Source organism: Hoplias malabaricus, chromosome 17 (assembly GCF_029633855.1).
Source record: "Hoplias malabaricus isolate fHopMal1 chromosome 17, fHopMal1.hap1, whole genome shotgun sequence".
NCBI classification, from domain to species: Eukaryota; Metazoa; Chordata; class Actinopteri; order Characiformes; family Erythrinidae; genus Hoplias; species Hoplias malabaricus.
In genome coordinates, this window is record NC_089816.1 from 14,773,115 (window position 1) to 14,799,113 (window position 25,999).

At 42.8% G+C, this 25,999-nt stretch overlaps 1 protein-coding gene across 1 annotated transcript in view; it reads left to right on the forward strand.

Moving 5' to 3' along the window:
- shank2b (SH3 and multiple ankyrin repeat domains 2b) overlaps positions 1-25,999 on the forward strand; it is a 168,749-nt gene that overhangs the window by 80,156 nt on the left and 62,594 nt on the right. Inside the window, exons 12-14 of the mRNA XM_066649888.1 lie at positions 3,370-3,700; positions 16,663-16,820; positions 19,965-20,078. Coding sequence (XP_066505985.1) covers positions 3,370-3,700; positions 16,663-16,820; positions 19,965-20,078 — 603 coding nt within the window. The remainder of the gene's footprint in view (positions 1-3,369; positions 3,701-16,662; positions 16,821-19,964; positions 20,079-25,999) is intronic.

Below are 25,999 nucleotides of genomic sequence, written 5' to 3' on the forward strand. Positions count from 1 at the left end.
AAAAAGCAGTGAATTACGTACAGGCTGTTTTTGAAAGTCAAAAGGACTGTGGAGTGCTCACACCTCATTAAAGACTTTTTCCATGACACAGGCCCTTAAATAATGTACTCTGTTGCCCCAACAAAGTAACTATGTCATAACTTCCAGTTTATGCATTATGAAAACGAGGTTATGTCCCCTGAGGTGCCCCTCCCCCTCTTAACCTCGTCATTATGAACGTCATTAGCTGAAGTGCCGTTATGACGAAGCCCACCGAGGTGCTCTTACCTCAGTCTGGTAATTTCTTCATGGAGCGCGGTTCTTTTGCAGTTCTGAGCCTTTATGGAGCTCTTCTTTGGGTTTTATTTATAGCCACTTGCCTCAGAGTGGCTGAGGAACTGAGCAGGATGTGCACATGGCCTAATGTTCTGGAGAACCTTGTCCTCGTCCCCCATCCACAGCAGCAGTACAGACATAAATATAGCTGATAATCGGCACTGAACACCAGGGATTTCTCCAGCAGCTCGGAGAAAAGACCTGCAGCTGGACTTCACTTGAGAAAACATTGCTTATGAGATGAAAAGTCCGGAAGCAAAGCTGTGTAGACATTTCTGGATTGAGTTGATGGACTAGGGCAAGCTGCTGGACTTTGTGACCTCCTATGGAAATGAAGCAGACACAAGGGTGAGAGTGTGAGAACAATGAAAAACAAGAAAGAAAAAAAACAGTGACCATTGTGACTTCTGAATATAAGGCTGTGAATATTTGCCTCACTAACTTGCCTCACTGTTTCCGAGAAGGCTTCACACTAGATGTTTCTATGAAGATTTCTGTGAAGATTTGATGATTCTCAGCCATGAGAACATTAGTAAGTTCAGGTACTGATTTTGGATGCACAAACACCACTTCAGCTGATCCCACAAATGTTGGTTGTAGCTCAGGTTCCACCGCTCCACACTTAGATGATGGAACATTGCTGTGAGGATTTCATGGCATTCAGCACGTTAGCATTAGTGGGTCACAGACACCAATGTATACACGACACTATTTTTATTACATGTTGGCCACTTTATTTATCGTACTGGAGATTTGTTTTTGCTGGAGTACAGTTAGAGACTGTAGCCTTGTGTTGCCATGGGCAACTGTGATATTTATATTGATAACTATGGTCAAAAATTGACCAATCAACCTCAAACTTTATTTGGAAGTACATCGAGGGAAACCCTCATTTACAATGTAGCAGAACACTACAATGTTACAACAAAGGGACTGAAAAAGAAAGAATAATTTATTTTAATGAATTTTAATATGGGAACTTAAAAATGCAAAAAAAAAAAAGAATGTAAACAAAGTGGCAATCAAAACTATTAAAATAAATCATAAAAGAGAACAAAGCACATTTAAATAAGAAAATAAAACCAAGAATAAGACAAAATAAAGGGCGGCTGGGAAATTGTCGGACACCAATATCCTGGACCCTAAAGGCAAATGGAGCTCATACACTGAGTAGGAGAATGAAGTAGGTGTTTGTTACATAGTGGGAAACATTTTTATTATTGAGTGGGACATATTCTCCCCTTGGTTCAGTTCTGGTTCTTAATGAAATGTCTGTGAGCCCACAGCTGCATTTTCCCTCTGTCTAAACAGCCCTGTTCAGAATATGTTTCCTGTTCCTTTAAATGATAATGAGCCGCTCGCTGTTCGCCCAGACCCTGAGTGCACAGCAGTGAGGAGCAAGGAGCAGAAGCTCTGGTTTTTAGCCATTTTCACTCGGTTTTCTTTGTTTTGTTTTTTTTTTTTTTACTCAGTGCTCTGCAGATGTGTCATTTTTGCTGTGTTTAACCTCATCTTTGTGCTCTCACATAAACGTGGGTCCAGTGCCGTGATTGGTCAATCGGAGCAGAACCAGCACAAACGTGGGACTTGGGCAGCCCACAGAATCCTGACTGGGTGGGCTTGAACTAGCCCTCGGAATCCATCACACTGTGAAGTTTAGACAGATTTTTATGTATATTGTCCAAGTTGATACATTGCGACATGTTGGTTTTTTGCTGCGTTGGTCCTGCATGAACCACATAGCCTGGGAACTTGCCTGGAGCCAGTCTGAGGCAGAATCAAGCTTCCTGTTAGCAAATTGTTCCTAATGAAAGAAAAAGAACAGGATTATAGAACGCCATGCTGAATCAGTCATGGTTTCCCTCACATAGCCGTCAGCAACACAGGCAGAAATATAATTGACACATTCCTTGTCCAATCAGGAGCTGATGGGAAGCTGGCCGAGACCTGTCTCTGTCTGCTTAGAGGCAGTGCTGACCAACAGCAATTACAGAACTCATGCTTCGGCTCAAGATGCATGTTATATCCTTGTGACGTCTGTCAAAACAGACCAGTCTATGAGCTTAGTTACAGCAATTCTGCAGGAGATTGATGGAGATGTCTTTATCTGCCTCAGATAAAACTTATAATAGTCATTCACAGAGGGCAGGAAAAATGGCTTCTTGGCTTTAGTTGTAAATAAACTTGGGTGTGTTATATTATCAGCAAACCTGAGAACATTGTAAGACTTTACTGGGATCTCCACCAAAACTCAAGATGAGAATAATGTGATTCCAGCTCTGGTTCTTCAGAGAAACATCTGAGCAACTAAAGGGTTTGTGTTTTGACTTGTTCTCCTGGTTCTCAGGGTGAAAATGTAGAGATTTTAATGGGATCTTTTTTCCTTCCCTATTCTTTAGGCTTCTTTTTTTTGTAGTCAAGCTATAAACTTGGTCTCCCATAGTCCTATGCTACCACATATGCGAGGGTCAGTGCTGGCACATGCTTTCTCCTAGACATGTAAAGCAACAACAACCTCTTACTAAGCTTCTGTCCACACAGTTCCACTGGCAGATTAAGACACTTTAAGTAGAACATTAATTGCTCATATCTGTTATGTTAACTAATACATACCTGTGTTGGCTTGAATCATACTGACTCGTGAGGCACAAGTGGGCTTTCCTACCCACCCAGAGATAGGGAGTCTAGTTGTGTTCCTGGGATGGTTGAAGTATCACCAGGGAATGAAGTCGCGATCTACTCAAGAGCTATGGTTTTCAAAAGAAAGGCCAGTAAGAATTCTTTGAGGGTTTCTATCGGGAAAAGCAAAAGCTTGTGCATCGATGTTTTTCGGTCCTTGGCAATAATATCGTATCCAAAAGTGTGGTTTAGACTGTTTAACGATGGTGAATTTGATGTAAGATATTGCAAGCTTAGAAACACTATATTTGCTGAAGGATTTAACCCGTATAGGACCCCCACCAATACACCGTGGGCTGTTGTAAGTGTAAGTAGTGAGAAACATACCTCTACAGATTGTTATAAGGTATCTCTCTCTCTCTCTCTCTGTTCCAGTGCCTTTCCGGGAGGCTCCGGCGGTGTGTTCTGGCAGGGGCCGGCCTCAGCAACTTCATACGGGCAGGAGTACTCTGGCAGCCCCGCGTGTGCTCCTGCGCTCAAACAGTGACAACAACCTGAGCGTCAACAAGCTCCCGACGTCCCACTCGCCCGCGCGCTCGCCCTCGCGTTCGCCCTCGCCCCGCAGGCCCCAGCAGATGCAGAACAGCCCCAATGGCACGGTGAAGACCATGGGCCGGGGGAGTCGTCCCCCCCGTAGCCGCTCGCCCTCACTGGGCCGGCTGGGGGAGGGTGACACCCGGAGACACGCCCCCCAGCGCCACAGCAGGTCAGTCACCTACACTCTGAATAAAAGATGTAATGCACTGCTAGGGGTGGGCTACATGACAAATATAAGAATATATTAAGTAGATTACACTCTGCAACTGTAGAGGGAGCTCTGGAGTGAAAATACAAAATCTTAGCTAGTGTTGCTTTAAATTTTTATTAAACCAACCAATTGTTATTGGTTTGTTTCTGCATTGAAACTAGCTGAATCATACACTTCATTCCCCCTTTCCATATTGCCTCAGTTAATCGTAATAATGGGACTTTATTGTGTAATAACCCAAGTCCTCCAGGATGTAGGGTAGAGTAGTGGTGGTAAGAAGCTTCCCCCTGTTGCCAGGAAGAAAACAGCAGTGAAAGCAGGCAGTTAGCCGGCGAGCAGAGCCGAACAGCGCTTGTGAAAGACAGCACATGCTCAGCCACGGTGTGTGTGGGGAAACTAGCCACAGTGGTGGCAAACAAGCAGCTCTCTGACATTTTAAACTAAACACAAATAAGACATTGGCAGTCAAACCAAAGGACACCAGCATGCTGTGGCGTGGAAAATAGCCTCTCTCTCACACATACACACAAACATTTTGGAAATACAAGATTTTCTGGAGATATGAGATGTTTCTGTACCCACAGATAGCAGCCCATTTGAGAGTGGCCCGCCACCCAAATCCATGTAGGACTTGGCTAACCTGGACTAGCAAGCGCTGTCCCCCGAGCTGTGTATCAGTGTCCTTGTTCTTTTTGAGGAAGGATATGCGATGGCCAGATGTCGTTAGAGTGGAAGGACACAACGGCAGTGCAAAGAAACTGCTATTGACTTGGACTAATCAGATACATTATGTGTTTAGAAACAAGTTGTTGATGAAGGGCTAGGGCATGGCTACCACATGGCTACAGCTCTGCACATTGGACCTTTTGTTTAAGAAGTGTCTAACATATAAAAATGCTTGATAAGTTGAAACCATTTCAGGGCATTGAGCTCCACTCGTCTGTTTTAAATTCAGATGAGGCAGCCGGGGCTGTGTGCAGAAAGAGAAAATAAGGTGTACCCCCTGGGCCCGAAACAGTGACACAGACTTGAGCATTTGCCCGTTAAATGGATTAGCATTGGAGGTTGGCTTGTGTCTGAGTGAACACAGCACCTGATCCACTCGCACTGGACTGATTTACACCTCACTGAATCTGGCTTCAGCAAAAGCAAGTTGTAATATGTCAAGGGCGCCAGCATTTAGAGCATGCTGAAAGGAGCCTGGGTGCAGGAAACGACGTAGGGAAATATACAGGGATATGGAACACAGGCACAACAAAGGAAAATAATAATAAATAACAAAAATAAGAGCGTCTAAATGCTGTAGTATCACTGTCCCTCTTCTATCCATACTCCCCACATCCAGGTGTTTTTACAGTTTCATATTACAGACCGCTAAAACATGTGTCCCATTGTATTTCCTCATCTAATCTATTGCAACCACCCCACCTAGTCTTTTGTGTCATGTGACTGAAGCTCACAGGTGTCCCTCATTTCTCTGTCTGTCTATAAGCTTGATGGCTTTGTCTTTGCATCGTTTTCTGTCCTAATCTTGGTCATAGTCTGTGTATGAGAAATACAAACTCAAGCAAAAGCATGGCACTGCCGTTGGTGTCTCGGGGTCCTGGGTTCAGTCCCCAGCTCGGTTCACTCTCTGTGAGGGATATGGTGTGTTCTCAATGTGTCCTTGTCCTACATTGTGTCTGATGATTCCATGTACAACCCTGATCAGGATGAAGCAGTTAGGGAAGATGAATGAATGAATGAATGACTGTCAGGTTAGTGCTTCACAAAAAAGGAATTGTGCCTAAATAAGCAGTAGGATACGACTCTAGGGGGTGATTCAACATGTGATTGATGAGGAGGTGAATGCTAGACAGCATTTTGTCTAATTGTGTGAAGTGTTTATGGCTCTGAGAGAGTAAAAACAGTAGTGGACGCGTGTCTAGAAAGAAACAGAGCTCAGTATTAATTGGTAGCTGTGGATGATGTGTTGCCAGGAATGGATTCCTGACCAGGATATTAGGCCATTTTGCGGCCTGAGATCGCAAGGGTTAAAGTGGCCCAAATACTTGAAATAGAAATATTAGAATATTTTTGAATATTCTTTAATGAATTTATGACTATGAATTTTAGACTCCTTCAGATTTGTTATTTATTTATTTATTTATTTATTTTTTGATGGATGGGTTATTGATGATGCCACTCAAAGGGGATGTTTTGAGTGTGTGACTGATAGTATTTTTGGTTTTAATTCTTTACATTTTAACGTTTGGATTAAAAGTGTATTGGAAAAGATGTCCCCGCTAATCGAGATTAGCATTGTGTTTAGTCTTTGTTGTTGTTTCTATTCTAGATAAAGTGTAGCTCAGCTTAGTAGCATAGCATTTAATTGTGAACATTTTATCCAAGATAATAAGAATGCACTACAAGATCTCAGCAGCTGCTGTAATGGCCACACTGATAGAAGCATGGGTAGATTAGTAGGAGCCGTATATCAGTGTGTTGGTAAGTTTGTACGCAGAGATGAACATGAATGAGAGCTAAATCAAGCCTGGTTCAGAATGTGTACGTATTTGAGTGTGGGAGGAGGTTGAGAGAGAGAGTGAGAGGTGGAAAAGCCAGTGAGAGAGTGTGTATTTGAGTGAGTTTGACAGTAAAGGCCCGATTGACACCATGTTTGTGTGTGTGAGAGAGAGATAGAGATGTGGATGCGTGTGCATGGCCGGGTGTCTGGGGGTGTGTGAATCTTGTCACTCGACGGGGTTTCTGATGATGAGTGAGTGTGGCCTACTGTAAGTGGGCCATGCCAATTACTCACTGCCACTACAAAAAAACCCATCTAATTAGATGTCATTTTAAAAGGGAAGAATGAACTCCTCTGGTATTTGACCCTGTTCTCCTCCAGTTCCAGCTGCAGCCTCAACACCAGCTGACTGCACTCTGCCTTTCAGCTGATCTGAGGCTGAGATCTCCTGCTCTGACCCATGGTGTCATCTTAGAGGAGAACCGATGACAACCCTTACTGGGATGGACCGTCTTAAGGGCACTCAGTTTGGCCAAGGGAACATATTCTACACCTTTTCTACATGGAACCACAGTCCTGGGTCTTAATGGAACATCTGTGACCTGCTTTGGTGAAAATGGCACAAGGACCAAATCCCACAGCAACTACTTCCCTGACTTCAGAACGTCTGGTCTCAGCGCCTGTTCCTTTTAAATGACAGCAGTGAGAAGTGAGGAGCTGAAGCTCTGGCTTTTATCAGTTTTCGCTCTGTTCTCTTTCTTCTCCATTTTAGTTTTCTCTGTTTTGTCTCAGTGCTCTTTATTTCTCTGCACTGGTTGTGTCTATTTTGTTGCATTTAACCTTGCCTTTGCTTTAAAAACAAATGGCTGGGTGTTTTTGTTTCACAGTGTGTGGGTTGGTGGGCTCCAGATCCCTAAATGAATTCTCACATGCACTAAACAAGTGATTTTTTCATATTAAGTCCCCTTAATAAATGAAGCTAACTGTAACTGAGTGTTACACTTAAAAGCGATGTTCACGATTTAAATCAATCAAAAAATTCTGAGGATGTTTCCTCATCATTTGCTGCTCTCCTGTCTCTCTGTGTTCACAGTCTAATGTATTTTTATAGGCTTTCTCTCTCTCTGCTTACGCCAATGAAAATGCATCTAGAGTGTTTTAGACAAGGGAGAGAACTCCAAATGTTGAAAAGCATGAACCGAGATGAGGATATTGCTCTGTTGCTGCTCCATAGGCGGTTAAAATTGACTTATTTTTGCTGTTTTAGATTTCTTAATGTCTCCAAATTCTAGAGATTGCTACATACATCACTGCAAATTGCTACAAAACAAGTTGCAAATGAGTTTCTGTGGTAATTCAAACAGTAAATTCAGACACAAACAAAATTACCATTGTACCTTAAAAGACACAAAGCTTCTGAATGTAAACAAAGCAGAGAGAACAGCATTTCCCCAATAATTGTAATCCCTTATAAAACAGAAATGCTTTAACATATGTAAAAGAATTGTAATGATAGTGTCCTGTATGATATTAATCTTTTAGTTTAAAGTATTAGTGAGATGGATTACGTTATTTGCACTAGTCAATTCTAAGAAAGGTGCTCTCACCTTTCTCTCAATAAGAGAGTATGCAATAGTGCTATTATTAGCACAATAGCTCAATTAAAAGCACTGAACCTATTCTTTCAGTGTGATCTTCCCTACAGATCATCGCTGTCCAAAGAAAAGAATGTATCTCCAAAATGACTTTATAAAAAGAGGAAAAAAGTCAGACCCTGTGTCCGAAATGGCTTCCTATTCACTATTCCCTATATTATTCACTATATATTTCAGTATTATAGGTATCTGCATTCAGGTAGTATCTCTTGCGGGTTTACACCAAACAATGCAGTGGATTATGGGTAATCTGCTATCTGCCAGTGTACATGGGTTGTCTACTAATTTTTCCAGTAAAAATGTATTTATTTATTATTTATTTATTTTTATTTATGCACTTATAAGTCATTATAAAGCATTTCTATTGGTCCATTCATGCAACATGAAAGGCAGTAATCCACAAACATGGAGATATGTTTTACTTTGAACAGTGATGACAGTATACAAAACAAAAACACAGTTGCCACACAAACAATGCTACATTAATAGTCAGATATTGTGGCTAAATCTGTGTTAATGCGCTACATTAGATTGAATGGAATTGTAGCCAATTCTCTTTAAATGGAAGGAAGGATAAATGTACGTCAGTGTTTGCCGAGGGGGAACTTGGTTGGAACAGTAGCTGAACAACAGTAGATTATAAACACAGACACATAAACAAGTGTGTCCTCTCTGAAAAATCTGCTCCAAAAGAATGCATTTTTGTGGGCAGAGCTTGTTTAGCTTGCTTCTCAGATCTGTTCTGAGATCAGCTTAAAAATGTGTGACTTTTCATCACATTGTGCTAAGTCTGGCAACCAATAAAAGCCATGAATATGTTTTTGGCCCCATAGCTGTGTGCAGTGCTCAGAAAGGATCTATCCCTAGTTACAGCGCTGGTTGCTATGGCCATGACCGTATGGTGTATGTACGTGTGTGTGTGTGTGCTCTCTGTGGTGTATTAGATAATATGCTTGCTCCTCAGAGTCTCAGGGACACTGAAGCAGCTGCAGTCAGTTCCGATGTCATTGGGTAATTGCAGGTTGGTGCTTGGCTGTGATGGCTGAGGACGAACTCTAGTCTTGCTGGCGAAGGCCAGGAAAGAACAGTGGGAGCATGTTTCTCTTCTTCTCTGTGTCGAGCAGTATGCAGGCACAACAGGACTATCTCTGTCCATAATACTGGGAATATTATATTATGATGTTCTGATTGTGCTACACTGATCATTTCTGATGATTAATTAAGTCAGTATAGTCTTTAAAAACGTCCTTCAAGGACGGTCCACCCTCTGTCTATCACCCATTGTGATGCTAGCCAGTGCAGACATAACAATGCTTGGCAGTTAGGGTTCTCCTTCAGATGTTTTGAGCTCCCAATGATATTGACTGGAGATTGAAAAATGATGGCTGGTCTCTGAGGAAGGACAGGGCTGCTTTCAACATCTCTCAGCTTGGTAACATCATGTGATATGAGACCTATAGCAAGTGGGTGGGATTGGGCATGACTTAACATATGAAGAAAGGAATAAAGGAAGAAAAATGAGAAAGGAAGGAAGGAATGTAAATTGAGGAAAGTAAGAAGAAAATGAAAGAAGGAGAAATGGAAGGTAAAGGAAGAGAGAGCTGTAAGATGAGTCAAGAGGGAAAGAAAGAGGTGAGGAAGGTAAAATGAGGAAAGGAAGAAGGTGAAACTAACAAAGGAAATAAAATAATGTATTAATGAAGGATGGAAAGAAGGAAATGAAGGTGGAATGATGGAAGAATGTTTAGTGAGAATTGAGAAGAAGTGAGAATAGAATGAATGAAGGAAAATAAGGAAAGGAAGTTAAAATACAGAGCAAAATACAGAGCATTATACGGAGCATTATACAGAGCAAAATACAGAGCATTATACAGAGCAAAATACAGAGCATTGTATAGAGCAAAATACAGAGCATTATGCCGAGCAAAAATAGAGCATTATACAGAGCAAAATTCAGAGCATTATTTAGAGCATTATACAGAGCAAAATACAGAGCATTATACCGAGCAAAATTCAGAGCATTATTTAGAGCATTATACAGAGCAAAATACAGAGCATTATACCGAGCAAAATTCCAGAGCATTATTTAGAGCATTATACAGAGCAAAATACAGAGCATTATACCGAGCAAAATTCAGAGCATTATACCGAGCAAAATTCAGAGCATTATACAGAGCAAAATTCAGAGCATTACACAGAGCAAAATACAGAGCATTACACAGAGCATTATACCGAGCAAAATTCAGAGCATTATACAGAGCAAAATACAGAGCATTATATAGAGCATTATACAGAGCAAAATACAGAGCAAAATACAGAGCATTATACAGAGCAAAATATAGAGCAAAATACAGAGCATTATAAAAAGCAAAATACAGAGTATTAAAAACAGCTAAATTCTTACAATGACTGCATACAACATACAATGGATGCGAACCAACAAGGCACTGGAGTATTGCACAAACCAGGAGGGTATTGCACAGAGAGGACATTGCACCAGACCAGAGACAGCAAATAATAACAAGGATGACAGCAGTGAGGAGTGAACGGTAAAGTGCGGTAACTACGTGGAAGCACATGGATATGAGAAGACCCACTTTTCTTTTTTTATGGAAACGAAGGGCATTAAAGGTAGTTTGTCCCCATTTTGCTGCATTAACACCTTTTACTCCTCGGGGCAGTCTTTAGACCCAATGCTGGATCATTTCAGTGAAGATTTGATGACATTCAGCCATGAGAACATTAGAGGGGTCCGGTCCAGATTGGCGTCTTGTTGGATGGACCTCTGACCGGTTGTTGAATGGACTTCTGTCAATACACAGAGCACAGTTCCATACTGACTGTGGTCTTTATACCCTTCTTACTGATTCTAGGCATTGAGCATGATGCACTCAGGCTCATGTCCAGCTGCTCCACAGCATCCCGTTTTCTTTTGTGATTTACTGTGGAGCTGTGTGCACGTCTGTGCCACCTTAAAGTTGCTGAATCATAAAGGGTGGCTTCACACCTTTGGACGAAATCACTGAAATACACAGTGTGTCTAGTGAGTGAAGTAGACTGAGACAGAAGTTCAACCAGTTTCATCAATGCAAATGTGGGAGTTTAAGACCCCATTTTCCAAATCAAAGTAATTATTGCTTTGTTTATTGAGGAGGGACATTTGTGACATTTATAAAATGTGGAATTAGCTTCAAAGGAGACCTATGAACAACACTGATGTTCAGTGCTTGTGCGCAGTTATTTGAAAAAATGAAGAGACCTGGGTAAAAAAGTTAAAAACCAGAGTTTCTGCTTCTCACTGCTGTGCACTCGGGGTCAGGTGATCAGTGAGCGGCTCATTTATCATTTAAAGGAACAGACTCTGAAGCTGGCTGTTCTGAAGAGGGCTGATTAAAAAGGGGAGAACGCTGCAGTGGGGTTTGATGTATTAGGTGTGTGAGTAACTGGATGACCGTGTGATGCCGTCATGTCAGGAATGTGTGTGTGTATGTGTTCCTGCATTGCGCCCAATGATTCCTAGTAGTCGCTGGACCCTCTGTGACCCTAATCATGACGAAGCGCTTACAGAAGGTGATTGTTATTAGCAAACACTAGCGAGCAGTTGAACCTTTTGGAACAAAATGTATGTACAGTGTCGAAGGTGGTAAAGTTCACAGCATCCCATCTTTCAAAATCATTTGAGATGGTTGGTTACATGTGAGTTAAATGGCCCCTTCCTCTTCCTGTCTAAGTAGGCGTTTCTTGGCAATGATGTGACTCACTGTACCGGACTCTCTGACCATTGCAGTGGTAGCCTAGCAACATCTTTCTGTTACAACCCCTATAGATGTGCTCTGTTTCCTCTCTATGTAAAGCCAGTACCAAATTCTTAGTGGTACTTTACTTCAAACGTTCGCTATATGTTCGAACCTTGTGCTTACTTTCGTATCCAATGATAACAGAGTGAAATGGCCTCAGTAATCACCTGTACTCCTCTGGGAAGACTTTAGACTAGAGTTTGAAACATTTTGATTAGCATTTGATTGCATTCAGCCTCAGATTATTTGTGAAGTCTGGGACTGTTGTTGGATTCTTAGTTCTGGATCATAAACATTGCCCTGAAAAGCTGCAAAATGACATTTTTGTTCAAATGCAGCTGCTCAACTATTAACTGTTCTGCTTTTTTTTAATTAAAATGAAGTAGACAGATTTGCTAAATAGAGTATCTACAACCATTTGGACTATTAATTACCATAATATATTTATGGTTCCATGTAACTTTGCCAGCTTAACATTCCCATGTGTATTAACAGCTGTCTGTTGTTAACCACCGCTATAATCACAACTGGACTTCTCCTGAATTCATGTTAATAACAAAGTCTGCTGATTTCCAACATACACCAATATAGGGGTCATAAACCTGACTAATTCCTGTATTCAGGCCTGCACCTTTTCAGTCCAGCTGATATAATTGCATTAGCATTGAATACATGTTTCCTGAATGGCGTGGCGTTCCTTTCCGATTGCTGAGCTCGGATCTTTGGGATATTTATTTGCTTTGCAGTGGCAGGTTATAAATAAACATGTGGGTGAGACTATTCATACGCTGCTTTAACCGATATCTAATACTTAGCGGACCTGCTTCTATACACCCTGCTTTGCATAAATACGTCAGCTCACATTGACTTCTTTTTTTCACTCTCTCTCCCAAAAATAAGCCACAGAGCAGTGCTTATGTAATTATCATTGGGTCGGAGCCGGAGGAGAAAATCTCTCTGGCTGGTTTGACAGCTGTTGTAAGTGCATTGGCAGTTCGCTTTGCTACAGGGGCATTAAAGTCCCATCTGACTTACTGGAAATAAGTGTCGCTATCACTCATAAAAGGGCTGCTGTATAGCTGAAGCCCTCAGAGGCCGTGCGATCAACTGCAAAGGCATTAGTCAGATCCTGTTGTATTTACCGCCTGAATGTTTTTTCTATACAGATACATAGCGGATATCTTGTGGTGGATGTGTGTGTGTGTGTGTGAATATTTTCATAATGCTTTCTCTCATTGAATATCATTGTGAGAGAGAAACTGAGCAAAACAGACAGAGCATGTGGCCAAATAGCGCAGGCATCTGAGGAAACACTATATACAACTGTTCATTAGTTTTACTTTCCCAGTAAACAAGGAGCATCCCTGCACGTTCAAAATAGGTCTAAAAATAGTCTGTCCATCAAGACATATTTTAAACATCAGTGGGCGTCCAAAATCCATATTAATAAGTTAGTTAAGTGGTGACCAATCGATAACGTCAGTGGACGTCCAAAGCGCGTTTTATACAAGTAACTTATTTCGGGACCAATTAATAACGTCAATGGACGTCCATAGTACGTCTAATAATTGTCTTTTCAATGTCTGTGTTTGGACGTCTTATCAACTTTCATTTTCAACCTTAAGAGAACGTTGATTAGACGGCAGTCATTGCGTTATTTCAACGTTGAATCAACGGCTAAATGTTTACTGGGTTAGTATTTCATTTCTACAATTGTTATGAATTAGTCTGACTGTGTTGCAACTTGTTTCTTATTTATTTGCTTAATAATCTTCTAAAACAAGCCTGAAATGAAATGTGACACTCTGGAGCAGCTGCACAGGAGCGAAGGGTCATCGTGCTGAATGTCATGTGTCAGCAAGAAGGGGCAACCATAAAGCCTCCAACACTAAGCTGTGGAGTGGGGAGAGTGTATTTTCTGCAGTTACAAAGCACTACTCTACATCTTTGAATGATTAGTTTTTTAGTTCCGGATCACAAACCCCACTCCAACTCATCCCAATGTCAGTACAATCTCTACAGAAATGTTCTGACATCTAGTAGAATGATCTGCTGTTATCCTAGACTTTAGAAGAAATATTCAATTAACAAAGAGAAACCACAGACAGAAGGACACGAAGCAAATAGGAGATAAACTAAGAAAAGAAGTACAGAAGAGGATAAATTAGAGCAGACAAAGCAAGACTTGGAACCTGTCTTCTGCCATCAGTGTCAGTAATACTGGGTTTATGTTCCAAATGCTTAGAGGAGAATTCCAAAATTGTTGTATAATTAAATCATGAAGAGTGAAACAAAGTGGTTCAGTGTGGTTTGATGATGGTTCTAGAGAAATATTAAATCTGAGCTGTTTACAGAGCCCCAGCAAAACACTTTTAAAGTAAATTCCTGTTGTAAGGGAAATAATGCACACATTACATATAAAACCTCACATTTAAGTTCATTATTTCATGGTCTGTAAGCGCTTATTCAGATCAGGGTCGTGGTGGGTCCGGAGCCTACCCAGAATCACAGGTTGCAAGGGAACACACCCTGGAGGGGGCGCTAGTCCTTCACATCTAGGGAACGTTTTTGACTGTGGGAGGAAACCCATGAGGACACAGGAGGAACACACCAAACTCCTCACTTGAAGTGGGGCTCGAACCCACAACCCCAGGTACCTGGAGCAGTGTAGCAATGACACTACCTGCCATGCCACCGTGTCGCCTACTTATAACAATTACTGATTTACCATGTCTATTATTTTCATATTCACAATATCCTTAAGACTTATAATTTTGAGGTTCAGGTCCCCTTATCCCTGACCCACAAACTGAGTGTTGATCATGCTATATTTTCATTAGCAACCATTAGCTTTGTAGCTGTGCTGCAAGCACAGAAGCGCTAAGCAGCCTCAAGGTTAGCATGCTACTTTGTTACATCTTGGCATTTAACATCCAGCTCTCAGCTTGATTTTTATTGTCTTAAATTTTAAATAGCACAGGGATGAAGGACCTCTTTTTTGTGAGAACTGGGTTAGGTTAGGCTGTATCCTCTTGAGAAGAATGCTTATGTAGCACAGCAGGGTTAGAACACTGGTTTGTTTTTGTGCGATGATAGAAAACAAGAAAATATTAAAAAAGGCCTGGAGTATACTTTCTTGCAAAATGTCTTCATAAAAACTCAAGGATTTAAGGGGCATTCCACAAGTTATTACCAATTTTGTCATAATTAAATTAAACAGACTGTAAACAGTCATTTAGACTGGTCTGATGTGATGGTGATGGGAACCAAGTGTTCAAGTGTCTCCAGCATGATTCTAGCATTTTAAATTATTTTTTAAATTTTTGCATTAAATAATTTTCTGTAAAACCTTGTTCAGAATCACCAGGCACTAGACAGGAAGCATGAGCACCTGGAGGAAACACATACAGACACAAGGAGAACACACCAAACTCCAGGACCCTGGAGCTATGTGACAGTGACACTACCTGTATGTTATTTAATGCGTTCCTGTAAGTTAACTTGCTTTAAATTCTTCAGACGTCTGGTAATTTTCACCACCACTGTGAACAGGTCAGAATCAGGAAGTATCACTACTTCTCTGAATGATGTTATATACATCCCAAACATTTCATATAGAATATTTAAATATCAGTTATAAACCCTTAATTTTTGTAATAATCATCAAAAATTCACAAAGCATGAGTGTCTCTTGCTCGTTTGGAGAGAAGTGATCAGGTGTTGTTACATGTAGCCAGGCTAATCTGGGGAAGCTAACTCATGCGGCTCTGTGTCCTGCTGCCTTTGGCTTTGACATTGGACTTACCTCCCAGCAGAGCTTTATTAAAGCAGAGGTCACATAGAGGGCAAGTGTAGGAGCTTCGTCCCAATTTCACCTGCTCCTATAGGCTGGAGTGGCCCTCAGCAAGGGGTGGGGCATCTTTTCATAAAGAGCCAGGGCACACTGTGGGTGGAAAAAGAGGCCATTTTGCATAATTGACCTGATTAGCCATTATTGGTTTTGTGTCTGAGGAGAACTGATAAAATATATGCTGCCGCTGGTTTAGACGTACCATAACCTCTAAGAAAGGTTTCACAGATTCATCCCAGATATAAGAGTTTTGTTAGAAAATGGGCTGTATGTGCACAGATAGCCTCAAGTCTTGCTACTTCAAGAAAGGGTAGAGAGGACATTATGTTCAGTGGCTGAGCTCAGCTAGTCCCTGTACTCTTTTAGTTGCAGATTCTCCATATTCAGGTCATGTCCCTTCAGTCCTTACCAGCTTCAGTGGCACTCTTTTTCTGTTGCATTGGTATACAACAAGGATTTATTTCAATTAAAGTAATAAAAGATTGGAGTAGTGGTGGCTAGCTTCTCGTGTTGTTCCAGAATGACTCAGTGGCGCTCTCAAGAGGTGACTTTTTATCAGCTAATCTAATTATTTGGTGTTGGCCAAAATTGATTTAGTCAAGGTCCTTTGGTATCAGAACCACTCTGGGGACTAAAGAATGGTACTAAAGCAGAGCAGATTGGAGGCATTTTGTTGACTGGATTCAGTCCAGCAGAGGGAGCTCTTTAACATCTAACAGATAATATCCTCTTAGTTTTCCTCAAAAGACATGCATTCAAACTCTAAAAGTCAAAGCTCAAACTTTATTTATTGACATGAAATCCATGATACAGACTTGTATATTAACACTCCAGTAAACATAACAATCATATAAATTACAGAAATACAAATGAGAATAAAATAAAATGTAATAAATATGACGGCAGAAATAACTACAGTGAACAACGATGAATGAATATGAATTAAATTGCAATTAAATCTTAAGTTCACTCTTAAATTGGGACATCCTATAGTTTTTTATTATTTTTTGTACTTATTTATTTTATTTATTTATTGTATATATAATTACTGTTAATGGGTTACTGGGAAACAAATGAAATGATGCTGTTTTGTTGTTTTCTTTTTTCCACAGTCCGCGTCCCAATCGGGAAGGCTTCTCCGGTGCCGAAACTCCAGGGTCCAAACGTAAGCTGTACAGTGCTGTTCCTGGCAGACATTATGTGGTGGTGAAGTCCTACCAGCCACAGGCAGAGGGCGAGATCGCTCTGTACAAAAACGACAGAGTCAAAGGTACAGTCCCTAAACACCGTGTTTGTTAGAGCTGCATAGAACCTTTTAAAGTTTGAAGAAATTCTATACTAATTTGATGATGACACTTTTAATTAAAGGAAACCTTAGGAAGTCTTAAGTTGGTAAATTAAATACCAAATTAGCCACACATTTTGTTTATTATAAATTAAGCTGAAACCTCTGTTATTGCATAACTGAAGGTTTCAAACAGGTAAAAAAAATCACTAATAGTGAATGTATTTTTTTTACACATTGTATATGTGTATTATCAACAACATTAACAAATGGTTTTAGATTCATGATTAATAATTTCCATAACAATCTTAACAATGTATTTTTCTGCGTTATTACAAACAATAATGCCATTGGTGGGTGGCACAGTGGTGCAGGTACACAGCTCCAGGGTCCTGGAGGTTGTGGGTTCGAGTCCCGCTCCAGGTGACTGTCTGTGAGAAGTGTGGTGTGTTCTCTCTGTGTCTGCGTGGGTTTCCTCCGGGTGACTGTCTGTGAGAAGTGTGGTGTGTTCTCTCTGTGTCTGCGTGGGTTTCCTCCGGGTGACTGTCTGTGAGAAGTGTGGTGTGTTCTCTCTGTGTCTGCGTGGGTTTCCTCCGGGTGACTGTCTGTAAGGAGTGTGGTGTGTTCTCCCTGTGTCTGCGTGGGTTTCCCCCGGGTGCTCCTGTTTCCTCCCACGGTCCACAAACACACATTGGTAGCTGGATTGGTGATTCAAAAGTGTCCATATGTGTGTGTGTCGCCTGTGGGGGACTGGCGCTCCCTCCGGGGCGTGTTCCCTCCTTCCACCCAGTGATACTGGGTAGGCTCCGGACCCACTGCAAACCTCAACTGGATAAGTGTTTACCGACAATGAATGAATGAATAATGCCACTGGTAGCGTTTTATACAACAGAACACCATTTATGTAGTAATACATTTATAAAGATAAAGACATAAGCACAGTGAATAAGTAATTTGAAAGTGTTTTAACAATGACATCAGCACACATGCATTCTGTTCACGAGAACCCCTGTTTGAAAAATGATATTCCACACCCGAATGCCTGTTTTTGTTGTTGTAGTTTGGCTACTTTGCCACTGGACGTTGTGTGTGTTGAATCTCTAGTGGCTAGGTATGTGAACAGCAGAAACACAGATTATCAAACTTGTGAAACTAATGCAGCTTTAATCCTTCAGATATGTACCTTACAATGCAGTTTTACAGAGATGTTTTGCGTAAAATGTGTGTAGGACCTTTATTTTTGAAAATGTGTTTTTTTTTTATCGATTAAGTGTTGATATCAGTGGCTGTTGGTTATATCCTGTATTTTTTTTTGCTTCTAGCTTTACTGGTTTAGCTCATTGAAGGCTTCATGATGAACTGATTAGATGCATCAGGCTCGTGAGCTCTGTGAAGACTCTAAACAATGCAGAGGTCTCCCAGGACCCGGATTGACAACCAGTGATTACAAACAACACTGATTTGAGTGTCACTTTTCCCAAAGCACATGTTCTTTTTCAGATAATGAGTGATTAATTTGACAGTTCCTCCACCAACGCAGATTAGAAGTATTTTTTTATATTAAAGGGGCATAAAAGGGCAATGCAAATCCTAAATACAAATACAGATTATTATTCATTCATTCGTTCATTATCTGTAAGCGCTTATCCAGTTCAGGGTCACGGTGGGTCCAGAACCTACCTGGAATCATTGGGCGCAAGGTGGGAAAACACCCTGGAGGGGGTGCCAATCCTTCACAGGGCAACACAGACACACAAACATTCACTCACACACTCACACCTACACACACTTTTGAGTCACCAATTCACCTACCACCGTGTGTTTTTGGACTGTGGGAGGAAACCGGAGCACCCGGAGGAAACCCACGCAGACACAGGGAGAACACACCACACTCCTCACAGACAGTCACCCGGAGGAAACCCACGCAGAGACAGGGAGAACACACCACACTCCTCACAGACAGTCACCCGGAGGAAACCCACACAGACACAGAGAGAACACACCATACTCCTCACAGACAGTCACCTGGAGGAAACCCACACAGACACAGGGAGAACACACCACACTCCTCGCAGACAGTCACCCGGGAGAAACCCATGCAGACACATGGAGAACACAACGCACTCCACACAGACAGTCACCCGGAGCAGGAATTGAAACCCTGTGTGACTGAGACACTACCTGCTGCGCCACCTTGCCACCCACAGATTATTATAAATAAATGTAAATTACACTGATAATAAAGAAAACTTTACAATATTAGCTTTAGCTACTGCTACTTCTGTTTATAACTGCAGAAAACATTTCCATAGATGATATACAACAATCGTTGAAAGTCAAAAAGAATACACCAGTCAGCCCCAATGTTAAAGCCACTGTTACAGGAGGTGAATAGCGTTAATCATCTCCTTACAGTGGCACCTGCTAAAGAGTTGGGCTCATGAAATGTAAGCTTGTGAAACTAATGCACCTTTAATCCTTCAGATATGTACCTCACAATGCAGCTTTACAGAAATGTTTTCCGTAAAAGGTTTGTGGGTCCTTTTATTTTTGAGAATGTTTTTTTTTAAACGATTAAGTGTTGATATCAATGGCTGTCGGTTACATCCTGTTTTTTTATGATTTTTATTCTGGCTTTTAATTGAACTGTTTCTTCTGTAAAGCACTTTGAATTGCTTTTGTAGGGAAGGTGCTCCATAAATATACTTGCCTTGCATTGCGTTGCCTTGCATGAGGTGAGGTGAACAGTACTTAACATTAATTGTGTTGGAAGCTGGAGATTTGGGTGAGTGTGTAAGGATCAGAACATCTAGGACAAGGCTTTAGCCTTCACTCTCCATGCGCATCAATGAACCTTGGGTGACTGTGACCTTGGCACTTCACCTCTCCGCAGTTTAAACCGTGTCTGTTCACAGTGAAGTGATAAGGAGTGTTTTACTGCACAGAGTCTCTATGCCAGCTTTTTAGGATATCTACCGACATTGCTTACCACAACTAACACTCAACTAAAGAAACAAACATTAGACGCCATGCTTCTTTAATCAACTTTGTAAAGACATTTTTTAAAGAAGGCTGGAGAAGTTCCTGAGATAAATGAACTGAGTGTGATTGTTTGTTTTTTCTATGCAGTGCTCAGTATTGGTGAAGGAGGATTCTGGGAAGGCAGTGCTCGAGGGAATGTGGGGTGGTTCCCCGCCGAGTGTGTGGAGGAGATCCCCAGCAAACCCAATGAAGATCGACCCTGTAAGTTAACACACACACACACACACACACACACACACACATATACACAAACTACATAAACATAAGGTTCATATCACAGAGAAGCATATATTAATTGCATTATTTTATATTCATTTTTTAATATATATATATATATATATATATATATATATATATATATATATATATATATATAAAACGGATGCACATTTACATTGTAGCATTCACAGCATCAGTCCATTAAATCTATGCAAATTGTGTTCACCAATTTTTAATTACCATGACTGTGATGTGGGCGGCACGGTGGTGCAGCAGGTAGTGTTCCAGTCACACAGCTCCAGGGACCTGGAGGTTGTGGGTTCGATTCCTGCTCCGGGTGACTGTCTGTGGGGAGTGTGGTGTGTTCTCCCTGTGTCTGTGTGGGTTTCCTCTGGGTTAATGTCTGTGAGGAGTGTGGTGTGTTCTCCCTGTGTCTGTGTGGGTTTCTTCCGGGTGCTCCGGTTTCCTTCCACGCTCCAAAAGCACACGTTGGTAGGTGGATTGGTGACTCAAAAAGTGTCCGTAGGTGTGTGTGAGTGTGTGTGTTGCCCTGTGTAGGACTGGCGCCCCCTCCAGGGTGTATTCCCGCCTTGTGCCCAATGATTCCAGGTAGGCTCTGGACCCACCGCGACCCTGAACTGGATAAGAGTTACAGATAATGAATGAATGATTGTAATGTCACATTTTGTGAGTCTTGTAAAAGTAAATAATGACTGTCTTGGCACGACAACATAACAAATGTTTATAGTATGTTTCATGTGAACAATTTAAATACACGGCTTAATATTAAACACTTTGTGTAAATATTGCAAAACTGATGCCACACACACACACACACAAATGCTCCAGATGTCTCAGTACATCATTACTCAGACCTGCAGTACATAGTTGAGAAATCGATGGCCCCAGATCTCTGACCTTATTTTCTTTCTTCATTTCCCTTGCTCTCTGCTTCCCTGGTGCTTCTTGGATAACCCACACAATATATGAGGAGCCTTTAGGCCACAGCAGGCTGTTCATTCAGTTCATGTTTATCGCTAACTAGGACACATACATGTGTACACCAACACCTCTCACATGAATGCACCAGTCATGCACCTGCATTTTAGAAACCTGCAAATTATAGACACAATCTCCTAGATGTTAAAGGGGAAGTGTTGATTAGACTTGTTACTGTCTAAAAGGGGCTTCTTGCTGTCTTTTTGGATATGCTGTAATAGCTTATGAGCTTAGGAGTTTATGAACGATTTATGATTGAAAAATTGTAGTCGGCTACAGATATTTTATACAGATTTAAAGTGTAAAGTAGGCCATCATCACCATAATCAATTGCAGAGAATAAAACAATATAAATTGCTTGAATGTGACTGGGCTAAATGGAGATGTCCTTTCTCTTCTGTACTGTGAGCAGAAGAGCGCTTGCTTTCGTGTTGGTGTGTTGTGTGAAGTCTGCGTTTTCTGAGCAAATTGGCATAAGGGGCCAGGGGCAACATTCCGCTGAGAGTTGTTATTTTGGGCCAAATGAATGCCTTCCACATCACTGCGGCCACTGCATTTACAAGCTGCTTGCGTGTGTGTGTATGTGTGTGCGAGTGTGCAGTACACTCAGGGTTGTGGGGACCAAAGGTTATTGGAGTTGAAATCTGGCCCCAGTCTGGTGTGGACATTGCTGTTGGGAAGAAATCCATTTAAAGCATTGGTCACTCAGACGTGAAGCTACAGGAGGCCATCTGTCTCAACTGTGCATCTACATGGTTTGTCATGGTCATAATCCAGGGTTGTTTCTCTATAACAATTACACATAGCATGGACTTGTGTTCTCCTGAAAAATGTTCAGCACGGTGGTGCAGCAGGTAGTTGTTGCAGTTACACAGCTCCGGGGACCTGGAGGTTGTGGGTTCGAGTCGCGCGCCAAGTGACTGTCTGTGAGGAGTGTGGTGTGTTCTCCCTGTGTCTGCGTGGGTTTCCTCCTTGTGACTGTCTGTGAGGAGTGTGGTGTGTTCTCCCTGTGTCTGCGTGGGTTTCCTCCTTGTGACTGTCTGTGAGGAGTGTGGTGTGGTGACTGTCTGTGAGGAGTGTGGTGTGTTCTCCCTGTGTCTGCGTGGGTTTCCTCCTTGTGACTGTCTGTGAGGAGTGTGGTGTGGTGACTGTCTGTGAGGAGTGTGGTGTGTTCTCCCTGTGTCTGCGTGGGTTTCCTCCGGGTGACTGTCTGTGAGGACTGTGGTGTGTTCTCCCTGTGTCTGCGTGGGTTTCCTCCGGGTGACTGTCTGTGAGGAGTGTGGTGGGCTCTCCCTGTGTCTGCGTGGGTTTCCTCCGGGTGACTGTCTGTGAGGAGTGTGGTGTGTTCTCCCCGTGTCTGCGTGGGTTTCCTCCGGGTGACTGTCTGTGAGGAGTGTGGTGGGCTCTCCCTGTGTCTGCGTGGGTTTCCTCCGGGTGACTGTCTGTGAGGAGTGTGGTGTGTTCTCTTTGTGTCTGCATGGGTTTCCTCCAGGTGACTGTCTGTGAGGAGTGTGGTGTGTTCTCTCTGTGTCTGTGTGGGTTTCCTCTGAGTGACTGTCTGTGAGGAGTGTGGTGTGTTCTCTCTGTGTCTGCGTGGGTTTCCTCCGGGTGACTGTCTGTGAGGAGTGTGGTGTGTTCTCTCTGTGTCTGCGTGGGTTTCCTCCGGGTGACTGTCTGTGAGGAGTGTGGTGTGTTCTCTTTGTGTCTGCGTGGGTTTCCTCCGGGTGACTGTCTGTGAGGAGTGTGGTGAGTTCTCCCTGTGTCTGTGTGGGTTTCCTCCGGGTGACTGTCTGTGAGGAGTGTGGTGTGTTCTCCATGTGTCTGCGTGGGTTTCCTTCAGGTGACTGTTTGTGAAGAGTGTGCTGTGTTCTCCCTGTGTCTGTGTGGGTTTCCTCCGGGTGACTGTCTGTGAGGAGTGTGGTGTGTTCTCCATGTGTCTGCGTAGGTTTCCTTCGGGTGACTGTTTGTGAGGAGTGTGGTGTGTTCTCCCTGTGTCTGCGTGGGTTTCCTCCGGGTGACTGTCTGTGAGGAGTGTGGTGTGTTCTCTCTGTGTCTGTGCGGGTTTCCTCCGGGTGCTTCGGTTTCCTCCCACAGTCCAAAAACACTCATTGGTTGGTGGATTGGCGACTCAAAAGTGTCCGTAGGTGTGAGTGAATGTGTGAGTGTGTGTCGCCCTGTGAAGGACTGGTGGCCCCTACCTGGTGTGTTCCTGCCTTGCGCCCAGTGATTCCAGGTAGGCTCCAGACCCACTGCAACTCTGGACTGGATAAGTGCTTATAGAAAATTAATGAATGAATAATAATAATAAAATAAACAAGCATTACTAAATGAGATTTTTACAGAATTAAAAAAATCACAGTTTGAAAATGTATTAAAACAAAGATTTATTTAATGACAATCTCATATAAAAATGATTTGTTTACAATCTTACATCTCAACCGTGCAATCCCCTCCATGCCCCACAGTTTGAATACCGCTTCTTATAAGTTGTAGACCAGTGAGTGGACATGCAAGGTGTATAGTCAGTGTTTATGCCCTTGTCCAGTGGGTCTCATGTTAAATAATAAGGAGCAAAAAAGCAAGTGGTCTTCCGTGGCTTTGTTGTTGCTTTTTTCAGCTACGCACTGAAGCATCTCTTTTATTGGTGGTTGTCTCCTTCAGAGATTCGCAGACCATTGTGTGCAGTCGGTCAGCGTGGGAACAGTGTGTTTGTGCTCGTAGCAGGTCGTAGAGCTGAATAGCTCTGCTCTCGACAGCTTGCCGTGGACAGATCGGGAGTTGTGGCAAACAGCAGCTGTGATTGGCCAAGGGGCTTTTGGCCCTGGTGACTCAATGACCAAGCAGAGAGATGGGGCAGTTGACTCAGCTTCTACACTGTAACATTTCCACTGTCCAGTCATACGGCACTGAGCTCTAGAGGATGTGCCTTTTGGTTCTTCGCCCAGCGTAAGCCTCCTTCTCCCATTGGCCATTCCTTGTGAATAGACTGATTGGTGTGATTCATATATCTGAATGTTTTAAGTGATGCATTAGCATAAAGCATACACAGAGGATTACAGGAATGTGTGTTTTGTTGAGATTTGTGGCGGGTTGTAGTCACAAATCAGGCATTATGGCATTATAAGGCCCTGCTGATATGATTTTCGTCATATAAATATAATGTTAGTGTTTGGTTCAGGCAAAAAAATGTATTGAGATGAACAGAAAATGAAGCTAAATGTGCATTTTAGAAGTTGTTGTTTGTGTTTATTGTGAGCGTGAAAGTACTTTGTCAGTATTTGACACATTATGTACTGTACAGTAGGGCTGGGCAATTAATTGAAAATTAATCGAAATCACAGTTCATATCGATTATATAACTTTATTTATTTATTTTTTTTTTCTTTATTCTGTTTTGTCCCCACTGTGTGTTTATGTACTGTCATGTTATCTGCCAAGGGGCGTCACAGTGTCAGGTAGTAGGTAGTATGCAGCAGGTAGTGTCGCAGTCACACAGCTCCAGGGACCTGGAGGTTGTGGGTTCTGTTCCCGCTCCAGATGACTGTCTGTGAGGAGTGTGGTATGTTCTCCCTGTGTCCGTGTGGGTTTCCTCCGGGTGACTGTCTGTGAGGAGTGTGGTGTGTTCTCCCCATGTCTGCGTAGGTTTCCTCCGGGTGACTGTCTGTGAGGAGTGTGGTGTGTTCTCCCTGTGTCTGCGTGGGTTTCCTCCGAGTGACTGTCTGTGAGGAGTGTGGTGTGTTCTCTCTGTGTCTGCGTGGGTTTCCTCCGGGTGACTGTCTGCGAGGAGTGTGGTGTGTTCTCCCTGTGTCTGCGTGGGTTTCCTCCGAGTGACTGTCTGTGAGGAATGTGGTGTGTTCTCTCTGTGTCTGCGTGGGTTTCCTCCGAGTGACTGTCTGTGAGGAGTGTGGTGTGTTCTCTCTGTGTCTGCGTGGGTTTCCTCCGGGTGACTGTCTGTGAGGAGTGTGGTGTGTTCTCCCTGTGTCTGCGTGGGTTTCCTCCAAGTGACTGTCTGTGAGGAATGTGGTGTGTTCTCTCTGTGTCTGCGTGGGTTTCCTCCGGGTGACTGTCTGTGAGGAGTGTGGTGTGTTCTCCCCGTGTCTGCGTGGGTGTCCTCCGGGTGACTGTTTGTGAGGAGTGTGGTGTGTTCTCCCCGTGTCTGCGTGGGTTTCCTCCGGTTGACTGTCTGTGAGGAGTGTGGTGTGTTCTCTCTGTGTCTGCGTGGGTGTCCTCCGGGTGACTGTCTGTGAGGAGTGTGGTGTGTTCTCTGTTTGTCTGCGTGGGTTTCCTTCGGGTGACTGTCTGTGAGGAGTATGGGGTGTTCTCCCCGTGTCTGTGTGGGTTTCCTCCGGGTGACTGTCTGTGAGGAGTGTGGGGTGTTCCCCCTGTGTCTGTGTGGGTTTCCTCCAGGTGACTGTCTGTGAGGAGTGTGGTGTGTTCTCCCTGAGTCTGCATGGGTTTCCTCCGGGTGACTGACTGTGAGGAGTGTGGTGTGTTCTCCCTGTGTCTGTGTGGGTTTCCTCCGGGTGCTTCAGTTTTCTCCCACAATCCAAAAACACACGTTGGTAGGTGGATTGGCGACTCAAAAGTGTCCGTAGGTGTGAGTGTGTGTGTTTGTGTGTGTGTGTGTGTGTGTGTGTGTGTGTGTGTTTGTGTGTTTGTGTGTTTGTGTGTGTGTGTTTGTCTGTGTTACCCTGTGAAGGAATGGCGCCCCCTCCAGGGTGTATTCCTGCCTTGCGCCCAATGATTCCAAGTAGGCTCTGGACCCACCGCAACACTGAACTGGATAAGAGTTACAGATAATGAATGAATGAATGTTATCTGCCACATGGAATGTACAGATACCATGTACAATGGTAATGTACAATTTATCATGATATTGATTTGCGCTTATATCGCCCAGCACC